The sequence below is a fragment of the Paroedura picta genome, chromosome 5 (genome assembly GCF_049243985.1).
Source record: "Paroedura picta isolate Pp20150507F chromosome 5, Ppicta_v3.0, whole genome shotgun sequence".
Taxonomy (NCBI): Eukaryota; Metazoa; Chordata; class Lepidosauria; order Squamata; family Gekkonidae; genus Paroedura; species Paroedura picta.
Genome location: NC_135373.1, coordinates 126216685 through 126228668, shown reverse-complemented (window position 1 = coordinate 126228668; position 11984 = coordinate 126216685). Strand labels below are relative to the sequence as shown.

Below are 11984 nucleotides of genomic sequence, written 5' to 3'. Positions count from 1 at the left end.
AAGAGACGGAGGCGGTTTGCCCTGGCCTGCCTCTGTGTAGCAACCTTGGACTTTCTTGGGGGTCTCCCATCCAAGTACTAAGCAGAGCCTGATCCGAGTTCCAATGAGATAGAATCATAGAATCATCCTAAAAAGCATCCTAAAGCATCCAGGATAAGTGTGTATCCAACCTTTGCTTGAAGACTGCCAGTGAGATTGAGCTAGCCTGGGCTAATCCAGGACATGGCGAGCATGTTTAGTATTTGAAAGGCTGCCATGTAGAGGATGGAGCAGAGTTGTTCTCTCTTGCCCTGAAAGGACCGACTAGAACCAATGGGATGAAATTAATGCAAAAATAATTCCGTCTCAACATCTGGAAGAAGTTCCTGACAGTTGGAGTGGCTCCTCAGTGGAACAGGCTTCCCCGGGAGGTGGTGGGTTCTCCATCTTTGGACATTTTTAAACAGAGGCTGGAGAGCCATCTGACAGAGAGGCTGATTCTGTGAAGGCTCAAGAGAGTGGCAGGTGACAGTGGATGAGTGATAGGGTGGTAAGTGTCCTGCATAGTGCAGGAGGTTGGACTAGAGGACCCAGGAGGTCCCTTCCAACTCTATGATTCTATGTTCAGGGTGGCTTGAAGTTAGTAACTGCTGCCCTTCAAGTCTGCCATATTAAAGGTATCATTTTTGGACTTGGAACAGCAGCCTCAAATTTGTAGATTTGGAGGAGCTGGGCAGAAAGTGAAATTGTTATCCTTTGACTTGTATGGGGTTGTTTGGAGATAATTTGGGACGTTTCTGTGCTGCTTTTCCAGGGAATTTGCAGTTTATAAAACATAATGAAAACATAACATATGGGAACCCCATAGCCCCAAGCCATCTGCCAAACCTGTCCATGCCAATCGCCCAGAGCCGTAGGGAAGAGCGGTATACAAATCTAAATTAATAAATAAATAATTAGGTGTCTTCGACAGACCTCCCCGGTGAAGCCACGACTGAAGTAATGTTAAGTCACGCTTGCTGATAAAGTGGAATGAATGCTTGGAAACACAGAGCTATTTGTGTGGCCTCACTGTGCAAATTTGCTCCGAGGAGAGCCAGAGGGACTACCCTTGGCAATGCGTGATTTTACATGCGTGCCGAGTAATGAACATGAAATTCAGAAGTGCAGCTTGGAACAAAGACTCAGATTGCACCTTGTCGTTTATGAGCAGGGTGGAAAATAACGAAACCAGCTGAAACTGCTCAGGACCAACTGAGATTCGTTTTCTGTTGTGGAGTTTGGAGTTTCTCGCCTCATTTCCCTTCAGCACAGAAAGGAAATTTGAGAAGGGGGGGAGGTCTTCCTTTTTTTCAGAACTTCTCGTTCCATTTTCTCTAGTATCTGGAAGTCAGCTTAAAACATTTGGTCAGCACACAGCATGTGAGATTTGGTCGGGCCTGTTGGCAGAGATCGAGTTTGCAAAGAGGGGCGATGCACCAGGCAGCTTAAAAGGATCAAACAGTTTTATTTAGAAGGGAAACAACATTGTATAGAAAGAGAGAGGAGAGAGTGAAAGAGTCCTATTAAATCTAACACTTCTGTTCTTCGTTCAGTCAGTGTGTTCTGGAGGCAAGCAGTGAGGAAGTATGTTCAAAGGAACAGGACATCTCCAGATGAGCCAAACAGGACACAAGAGGAGGGTATTTAAAAAAAAAATATCAGGAAGTTCCTAATCTAACTATGCTAAGTACACGTTTCCTCCGATGCCCCCTGCAGGACACCCTTTGTGTTCTGTTCAGTCATGCACAATGCAGATCTTGCATATTCCAAACAGGGTTGAGAGATATAATTTGGATGCCTGGATAGTCTCTAGCCTCTGAAAGGGATGTTCAGGGTCGATAGCATCCCTGTCGGGGACCACCATGAGATCGTCTCCAAGCGGTTGGTGAATATCCTAAATAATCAGGGTTCATTTCCTTGATGTAACTTAAAGAGCTTAACCTGTAGCAGCTAACTGCTAGGAGAGGCCTGGATTTGTCCTGAAAATTGTAACAGGTCAGTTTGGCATGGAGAAAATGTTAGCTTTGGGGAAGGGGCTCAGCAGGGTACGAGAACAGGTCTACCCTCCAAAGCAGGGATCCTCAACCTGTGGTCCTCCAGGTGTTCATGGACTACAATTCCCATGAGCCCCTGCCAGCAAATGGATTTGTCTCCAACAGGTCCTGCCAGACCAACCTAGTTTCCTTTTTTGACCAAGTAACAGGTTTGCTGGATCGGGGAAATGCGGTTGATGTCATTTACTTGGATTTTAGTAAAGCTTTTGACAAGGTTCCCCATGATGTTCTGATGGATAAGTTGAAGGACTGCAATCTGGATTTTCAGATAGTTAGGTGGATAGGGAATTGGTTAGAGAACCGCACTCAAAGAGTTGTTGTCAATGGTGTTTCATCAGACTGGAGAGAGGTGAGTAGCGGGGTACCTCAGGGCTCGGTGCTCGGCCCGGTACTCGGTGCTCGGCCCGGTACATATTTATTAATGATCTAGATGAGGGGGTGGAGGGACTACTCATCAAGTTTGCAGATGACACCAAATTGGGAGGACTGGCAAATACTCCGGAAGATAGAGACAGAGTTCAACGAGATCTGAACACAATGGAAAAATGGGCAAATGAGAACAAGATGCAATTTAATAAAGATAAGTGTAAAGTTCTGCATCTGGGTCAGAAAAATTAAAAGCATGCCTACTGGATGGGGGATACGCTTCTAGGTAGCACTGTGTGTGAACGAGACCTTGGGGTACTTGTGGATTGTAAACTAAACATGAGCAGGCAGTGTGATGCAGCGGTAAAAAAGGCAAATGCCATTTTGGGCTGTATCAATAGAGGCATCACATCAAAATCACAAGATGTCATAGTCCCATTGTATACGGCACTGGTCAGACCACACCTGGAGTACTGTGTGCAGTTCTGGAGGCCTCACTTCAAGAAGGACGTAGATAAAATTGAAAGGGTACAGAGGAGAGCGACGAAGATGATCTGGGGCCAAGGGACCAAGCCCTATGAAGATAGGTTGAGGGACTTGGGAATGTTCAGCCTGGAGAAAAGGAGGTTGAGAGGGGACATGATAGCCCTCTTTAAGTATTTGAAAGGTTGTCACTTGGAGGAGGGCAGGATGCTATTTCTGTTGGCTGCAGAGGAGAGGACACGCAGTAATGGGTTTAAACTTCAAGTACAACGATATAGGCTAGATATCAGGAAAAAGTTTTTCACAGTCAGAGTAGTTCAGCAGTGGAATAGGCTGCCTAAGGAGGTGGTGAGCGCCCCCTCACTGGAAGTCTTCAAGCAAAGGTTGGATACACACTTTTCTTGGATGCTTTAGGATGCTTAGGGCTAATCCTGCGTTGAGCAGGGGGTTGGACTAGATGGCCTGTATGGCCCCTTCCAACTTTATGATTTTATGATTCTATGATTCTATGATTCTATGAATTGTAGTCCGTGAACATCTGGAGGACCACAGGTTGACTACCCCTGCTCCAAAGCAACCATTTTCTCAAGTGGAAACTCATCTTGGACGTCTGAAGATCAGCTGTTAATAGTGGGAGTTCTACCGGTGACACCTAGAACTTGGCAACCCTAAGTTACGGCATTAGACTCCACTGAGTTCCCACTCCAAACTCCATCTTCCCAGACTCCATCCCCTCCAAACCTCCAAGAACTTCCCAACCCCAGAGGAGGCAACCCTAGTTTGACGAGGGGGTTGTATTGACTTTGGGAGTATGAGAAGAGGATACAAGAATAAATTGCAGAAGCATTCCGACAAAATTTCTCATAGCAATACTATGATCAGTGTTTCAGGGATGGAGAATTTCCCGTGGGAATTCTGTACTCCTGAATTTTTGTCTAGATGGACTAACCCACATCTCTGTGTGTCTGATGTGGCATCAAGCACTTCTGACTTAGAGCGAACCTATGAATTAACACTCTCCGAAACTAGACAGGGCCTAGTAGACCTGGGAGATTTCAATGACCCAGATATCTGTTGGGAGACCAGCTCTGCTAAAAATGAAAAGTCCAATAAATCCTTGACTTGTCTTGCTGACAGCTTCATTTCCCAGAAAGTGGAAGGGGCTGTTTTTAGACGTGATTCTCACAAATAGGGAAGAACTGGTTGAGGAGGTAAAAGTTGTGGGCCAGTTTAGGAGGAGCGATCATATGATTTTAGACTTTTTGATCTTGGGGAAGAGGAAAAGCTGTACGTAGCTATACATAGCGGTGGGATGTCCTATTGTTGAGAGCCTTGCTCACATCTTGCAAACTTCCATTTCCTCTTTTCCTGTCTGCCTTCCCCTTGCATTGGTGTCTTTTCCACTGAGTCTTGTGACTAAAGTACAAGACACTCAGTTATCTAACTGGGTTACCTCTCTAGTCTAGATCATCTAAGTAGCTAGGCAGGGCCAAAGCGTCGCTTGCCAGGTGTCCGTGGACTACAATTCCCATGAGCCCCTGCCAGCACTCATGGGAATTGTAACCCATGGAGAGCCATAGTTTGGCTGGCCACCCCTGCTCTAGAGCAGGGGTAGTCAACCTGTGGTCCTCCAGATGTCCATGGACTACAATTCCCATGAGCTCCTGCCAGCGTTTGCTGGCAGGAGCTCATGGGAATTGTAGTCCATGGACATCTGGAGGACCACAGATTGACTACCCCTGCTCTATTTCATCTATTCTATATAGTTAGTCAGCGGTGGCCAAAGTCCGGCTTGCCAGGCGTCCATGGACTACCATTCCCATGAGCCCCTGGCAGCGCATGCTGGCAGGGGCTCATGGGAATTGTAGTCCACGGACACCTGGCAAGCCACACTTCGGTCCTCCCCTGCTTATACCTATTTACTATATCTTTTTAAATGCCTATTTCCTCAAGAAATAGTCTTCAAGCTGCTTCTGGATTTTGGCCTCTGCGCAAGGCCTAGGCCCTAGGCCGCGTCGCCCCGCCGGTCTCCTAGCAACCGGCCGGCGCCGCTGATTGGCCAGGGCCGCTCCCGCCGCCATTTTCAAACCGCGGAGGGAGGAAGAAGCGCTCCGCTCGCCCGCCGCCATTAACCACCGTCGGCCCGGGCGGCGTCGGAAGCCTCGCCCGGCATGGAGAGCGGCCCGCCGGAGGACGGACCCCCGCCCAGGCCGCGGAGGAAGGGCAGGCGGCGGCGGCGGCCCAGCGCGGGCGGAGGCGGCGACGGCGACCCCGAGACGCCCGGAGGGAGCCAGCAGGACGCCGCGGCCAGTGGGGGGCGGTGAGTGGGGCGGTTGCCACCTTTGGGGCGGGGAGGCCGGGAGGGCTGCAGTGCCGCGGGGCCCGACCCCTCCCCCCCCACACCCTCCAGCAGCCCTTTTCTCCAGTCTGGGGATGAGCTGGAATTCCGGGGGATCCCCAGGCCCCACCTGGAGGCTGGCATCCCTGACCCTCAGGGGGGTCCAAGGCCACAGAGTCCCCCCTCCCAAGCAGCCCTTTCCTCCAGGGAAGGTGATTTCTGCAGTCTGGAGAGGAGCTGGAATTCTGCAGGATCCCCAGGCCCCACCTGGAGGCTGGCATCCTTAGGGGGATGGGGGGCAGGGTTGCCTAATCTTGGGGAACTGATCCCTGTCACTTGGAAATCAGTGGCAATCTCAGGAGATCTCCAGGATCCACCTGGAGGTTGGCAGCCCCATTCTGGCAGTGTGTGTTGGGCAAAGGGGTGTCAGGTCCCGTCCCCCCCCCCCCCGGCCACCAGCGGGGGAAGGGGGGTGGTATGTATGTATGTATGCATGTATGTATGTATTAATAACTTATATAAGGCCCTCCCTTGGTGCTCAGGGCGGTTTACATAGAGCATAAGGAGATACAGTATAATTCCATAATATAACAGTGTAATATATAAAAAGGTAGAGGTAGAGGTATATATAAAAAGGTAAAAGGTAAAGGTAAAGGTATCCCCTGTGCAAGCACCGGGTCATGTCTGACCCTTGGGGTGACGCCCTCCAGCGTTTTCATGGCAGACTCAATACGGGGTGGTTTGCCAGTGCCTTCCCCAGTCATTACCGTTTACCCCCCAGCAAGCTGGGTACTCATTTTACCGACCTCGGAAGGATGGAAGGCTGAGTCAACCTTGCGTCGGCTGCTGGGATTGAACTCCCAGCCTCATGGGCAAAGCTTTCAGACGGCTGCCTTACCACTCTGCGCCACAAGAGGCTCTATTATAAAAAGGTAGAGGTATATAAAAAGGTATAATTCCATAATATAACAGTGTAATATATAAAAAGGTGTCTGACCCTTGGGGTGACGCCCTCCAGCGTTTTCATGGCAGACTCAATACGGGGTGGTTTGCCAGTGCCTTCCCCAGTCATTACCATTTACCCCCCAGCAAGCAAGCCGGGTACTCATTTTACCGACCTCGGAAGGATGGAAGGCTGAGTCAACCTTGAGACGGCTGCTGGGATCGAACTCCCACCCTCATGGGCAGAGCTTTCAGACAGCATGTCTGCTGCCTTACCACTCTGTGCCACAAGAGGCTCATGTGTAATATATTCATCAATAATAACAGTGGTTACAGGACGTTCCCTAACTAGTGGCAACAACAATTAACATAATTATAACACCAAAGGTTGGTCAGATCAGGATCCTGTTCACGGGGGGGGGGGGGGGTTCTGCTCCCCACCCCCGTAGATGTTGGCTTGCTCCACAGCAGCCAAATGTGAGCTAATTCTTGACCAAAGTAAAAATCAGTACAGTGCTCTGGCCAGGCTCTGGCATCAAACTGCAGATGTCTTCATGATTCTTTCATATAGCCACAGCCAAGGGAGAAAGCAAGACACAAAATCATTTCAGTCCAAGGTTCAGGATTGCAAAGGTCAGGCAATCAATAGTCAGAGTCGTTCCGCATTCGTCCAAAATAGCACAATGGTTACTAGTTGAAATCGCTACAGTTTTGCCGTTATGCCCAACGTCGTTGACAATCTGCAAACCTCCTGAAACCGATCTGCAAAAAGCACTTCGTTGTAGCGCTTTCAGGGAAATCCCAAAAAGTGGATTCACCCTCCGGAAAGCGCTACACTCCTGCAACCAATCTGCAACACTAGCGGGAAAGTTCTGTGCGTTACCATTGTTGCGGTTTCTGCAAAGTCCCTCCCCCTGGCTCTCTCCTCTGATCTTCCGGCAAAGCGATCGCCATTTTTTTTTCTCTGAGCGAGCGGAGATCAACGCACCGGCAAGCCTTCGTTTACCCAGTGAGGCTTCCCCGGCTGCAGTCCCTGTGTTTAAAGTCACCAAGCACAAGCAACACAGAGGCCCATTTGCTGGTTTATTTTCCCTTTATTTTCACACTGTTTTCGGTCGAAAATCGCGCCCGTGAGGGGGGGGATTTTTTCTTTCATTGGGGGGGGGAGCGTGGCAACGATGAAACGGCAGCTCAAACACCACCTGCTAGCTGGATGGGTCTCTCCGTTGCAACGGGTGTGTGTGTGTGTTTTTTTTTTTAAAAACCTTCCTTAAAGGGAACGGGGCTGTTTGGGAGCATGATAACGGCCGCCCATTGGCTGCTTGACGGCCAGGGGTGGGGCACAGCTCGGCAATAGCGCTTCCTGGCTAGCGATTTTTGCAGAGACCAGAACCCTGTGGGAAACGATAGAAACACAACTGGTTTCCACTACAAAGGCAGGTATGCATAACGACGAATTCCACTATTTAAAATGGAGATTTTTCGTTCCGCAAACAATTTGCAACATTGATCCCGGTGCGGAATGGCCCTCAGTCAAAGAGGTTAAGGTTTTCCAGATTAAAGAAAGGGGTTATCAGCATATAGCGTACATTGCATCTGATCCCACAGGGTCCCTTGAAAAGTTTCATAGTTAAACACCATCTGCTCAGACTCAATCCTGAAACAACTCATCATCACTTTCAGCGTTTAGTGGCATGTAGCCATAAGGTGAACACTTCTCCTTTTAGCCTGTGGTTCTGCTTTAAACCAGGTGCTCCTTTGCCTCCATAATGGTGCAGGTGATCCTGGCAGGCTGGACACAGGCAGCTGGCCTCCATCTGCTGGATCAGAGCCGAGGAATGGAGGTGATTCTGTACAAGCTCTTGGCTGTTGGTCTTGGCAGGCTCGTACCCCCGTTTCTTGTTTGTTGACTTCTGCTCCTCTGAGCAGTCCTCAACATTGCTGAGACCTGGCTGACCCATGACAATCAGTTGCCTCCCCTGAGTAGTTCTGTTTGGTCGTTCTTCCTCTTGCGCCCTACCAGTGAAGCATTAAGCCATGAAAACCGATCTCATTTTTTCAGTTACTTCTGTGTGAAGCAAACAAAAAACACTTGGTCAGTTTGACCCATCAAATAGTTTTGAAATGCTAATTGCAGAGAGTAGTTTTGTTGGTCTGCAATAGAACAGCTGGATTCCGGTTCAGAACCAACCTTAAAGACCAATGTGATTTTGGGGGTATTTTATTTATATAGTTTTACTTTATTATTTTACTCCTGCCTTTCTTCCCAGGGGGAACCCAAAGCAGCTTACATGGTTCTCTTCTCATCTGTTTTGTTCTCAAAACAGTCCTGTGAGGTAGGCTAGGCTCAGAGAGATCAGCTGGTCCAAACCATGCCAAGCCGGTTTTGAGAGAGGGGAAATCTACAAATCAATCAATCAAAGGTCATCCAGGAAACTTCCATGGCAGAGTGAGGATTTGAACCAGAGCCTACCGCATCGTAGCCTGATATTGTAACCACTATACCAAGCTGGCTCTCAGAGAACTCTGACTCTCAAAAGCTTCTACCTTGAAGGGTCTCTATGGTGGGTCCTAAGCATCTGCTCCTTGTATAGGATAGCACCTTTTTTGATATGGAAATTTCATCCTCTGGGTCTCAGTGCCTTTGAGCATGCACAGAGATCATTTCAGAAACTTTTTGGAAAGAGCAGAGGTGCTGGCAGAGCTTGCTGCTTGGTGGTGGGTGGGTGAGACGCACAATGGCCTTCTGGGGGGAAAGGGAAGAAGCGGGCCCTTCCCCTGCCACTCCTGTTGATTGGTCTTGGGATGCTGTAAAAGAGGTGTGATGTCACTTATACAAGGGTGTGATGGACAGTAGAGGTAAGGCATTAATCCAGTCTGATAACTTTGAGTAATGGGATTCAAACAGATTCAAGTGGGTCGTCATGTGAGTCTGAAGCTGCAGATCAAAGTTCATGTCCACTGGGTACCTGTAAGACCAACAAAGTATTTTTTCTAACGTTGTTGTTGTTGTTGTTGTTGTTAGGTGCGAAGTCGTGACCGACCCATCGTGACCCCATGGAAAATGATCCTCCAGGCCTTCCTGTCCTCTACCATTCCCCGGAGTCCATTTAAGTTCACACTCATTGTTTTAGTGACTCCATCCAGCCACCTCATTCTCTGTTGTCCCCTTCTTCTTTTGCCCTCAATCGCTCTCAGCATTAGGCTCTTCTCCAGGGAGTCCTTCCTTCTCATGAGGTGGGCAAAGTATTTGAGTTTCATCTTCAGGATCTGGCCTTCTAAGGAGCAGGCAGGGCTGATCTCCTCTAGGACTGACCGGTTTGTTCGCCTTGCAGTCCAAGGGACTCACAAGAGTCTTCTCCAGCACCAGAGTTCAAAAGCCTCAATTCTTTGACGCTCGGCCTTCCTTATGGTCCAACTTTCACAGCCATACATTGCAACTGGGAAGACCATAGCCTTGACTAAACGCACTTTTGTTGGCAGGGTGATGTCTCTGCTTTTTAGGATGCTGTCTAGATTTGCCATAGCTTTCCTCCCCAGGAGCAAGCGTCTTTTAATTTCTTTGCTGCAGTCCCCATCTGCAGTGATCTTGGAGCCCAGGAAAATAAAATCTGTCACTATCTCCATTTCTTCCCCATCTATTTGCCAGGAATTGAGAGGGTTGGATGCCATGATCTTTGTTTTCTTGATGTTGAGTTTCAAGCCAACTTTTGCACTCTCCTCCTTCACCCGCATGAACAGGCTCTTTATTTCCTCTTCACTCTCTGCCATTAGAGTGGTATCATCTGCATATCTGAGGTTGTTGATATTTCTCCTTGCAATCTTGATCCCAATTTGTGACTCCTCTAATCCCGCCTTTCTCATGATATGCTCCGCATACAAGTTAAATAGGCAAGGCGACAGTATACAGCCTTGCCGAACTCCTTTCTCAATTTTGAACCAATCAGTGATTCCATGTTCAGTTCTCACTGTTGCTTCTTGACCTGCATACAAGTTTCTCAAGAGACAAATAAGATGCTCTGGTATTCCCATCTCTTTAAGAACTTGCGACAATTTGTTGTGCTCCACACAATCAAAGGCTTTAGCATAGTCAATGAAGCAGAAGTAGATGTTCTTCTGGAACTCCCTAGCTTTCTCCATGATCCAGCGTATTTTCTAACATACCTTTGATAGTTTTGTTGGTCTTAAAGGTACCACTGGACTTGAGGTGGTTTCTAATGGGATTGTTCAGTTGAGAATGCGAGTGAGGAGTCACAGGCTGACGTAACAGTGAGCGAGCAAAGCAGACAGTGAAAAGATCAAGAGGGATCCTGGGTTAGGGAAGGGGGAAGCTTAGGCCATCCCTAACAAGTCTGGGGGAAATACTTCCTAGAAGATAGAGGTGGTCCCAACCAGTGGATAAGGAAAGAAACTGGAACTTGTTTGAGTGTTCTTGCCTGTACCAACTTCAGTGTCTGTGAGACAAAAAAGCTTATGCTGGTTTATGTAAGAAAAAAAAATGGCAAAAAATATCTCCATAAATTTTAGGACCTCTCTGAATAACAAGAACAGTTACTTGTTTGTGACAAATTATCTGATGTTCATTTTTGTGTACACGGCTGCCTCATTCCTGTTGCCTGTCCACCTCAAAAGTCCCAAGCCTGATTCCTGCCTGACCATTTCTCCTCAAAGTGAAATAAAAGTTTGATTCGCCATCACCCTCCCAAAGGACAAAAGGATGTTAGTCTCTCTCAGTTCCGTAGGCTGGGCCTGCATTTCTCCATATACATTCAAGAGACTGGATGCAACAGTCAGAGAAAAATCTTGTGCTAATGCTAGCATCAGCTCTTTTGTAAAGCTACCATTTAAAAATATTCTCTTTTATGGATTTCCGTGTTTGGGCCTGCTTCTTATAAGGATCCAAGAGGGCATTAAAACTGGTCATCCATTTAATAGCAAAGCTATTAAGCGTTTTGTGTAAAGTGGCAAAACAGGTTTTATGCATGATGCCAGTTGCATTTAGAGTGGCTGTAATTGTCACAGACAACAGAAAGTTTAAGAATAGGTTTTACAATTGCCTTTGCAAACCAGCTATGCCGCATATACTTTGCATTTCTGTGAGACAGGATGGTGGGCTAAATGGACCCCGGGTCTGGTCCAGCAGGGCTGCTCTGAGGTTTTTATGAAGGCCTCAGCCTCTCTGCCCTGTAGTTGGCCCTCCAGAGGAACTGGTTTGGCCTCTGTGTGAGACGGGATGCTGGACTGGAGGGACCCTCCCTGGTCTGACCCAGCAGGGCTCTCCTGATGTCCTTATAAAGGCCTTGGCCTCTCTTCCCTGTGGCTGGCCCTACAGAGGAAGCATTTGGCCACTTACCGAAACAGGAAGCTGGACTAGATGGACCCTCGTTGGTGTGACCCAGCAGGACTCTTCTTATATTCTTATCGGCCTCTATGCCCTGTTGGCTTTCCAAAGGAACTGGCTGGTCACTGTGTAAGACAGGATGCTGGACTAGATGTACAGCTGGTCTGATCCAGCAGGACTCTTATGTTTGGAACCCCAGTCTCAGTTTTCCTGAGTCTTACTGTAGATCAGGGGTAGTCAAACTGCGGCCCTCCAGATGTCCATGGACTACAATTCCCAGAAACCATTTAAAAATATTCTCTTTTATGGATTTCCGTGTTTGGGACTGCTTCTTATAAGGATCCAAGAGGGCATTAAAACTGGTCATCCATTTAATAGCAAAGCTATTAAGCGTTTTGTGTAAAGTGGCAAAACAGGTTGTATGCATGATGCCAGTTGC

At 48.1% G+C, this 11984-nt stretch overlaps 1 protein-coding gene across 1 annotated transcript in view; it reads left to right on the top strand.

Moving 5' to 3' along the window:
* Nucleotides 1–5022: 5022 nt before the first annotated feature.
* NET1 (neuroepithelial cell transforming 1) overlaps nt 5023–11984 on the top strand; it is a 90800-nt gene continuing 83838 nt past the window's right edge. The window contains exon 1 of the mRNA XM_077340378.1: nt 5023–5244. Within this exon, the coding sequence (XP_077196493.1) occupies nt 5096–5244 (149 nt within the window). The 5' untranslated portion in view covers nt 5023–5095. The remainder of the gene's footprint in view (nt 5245–11984) is intronic.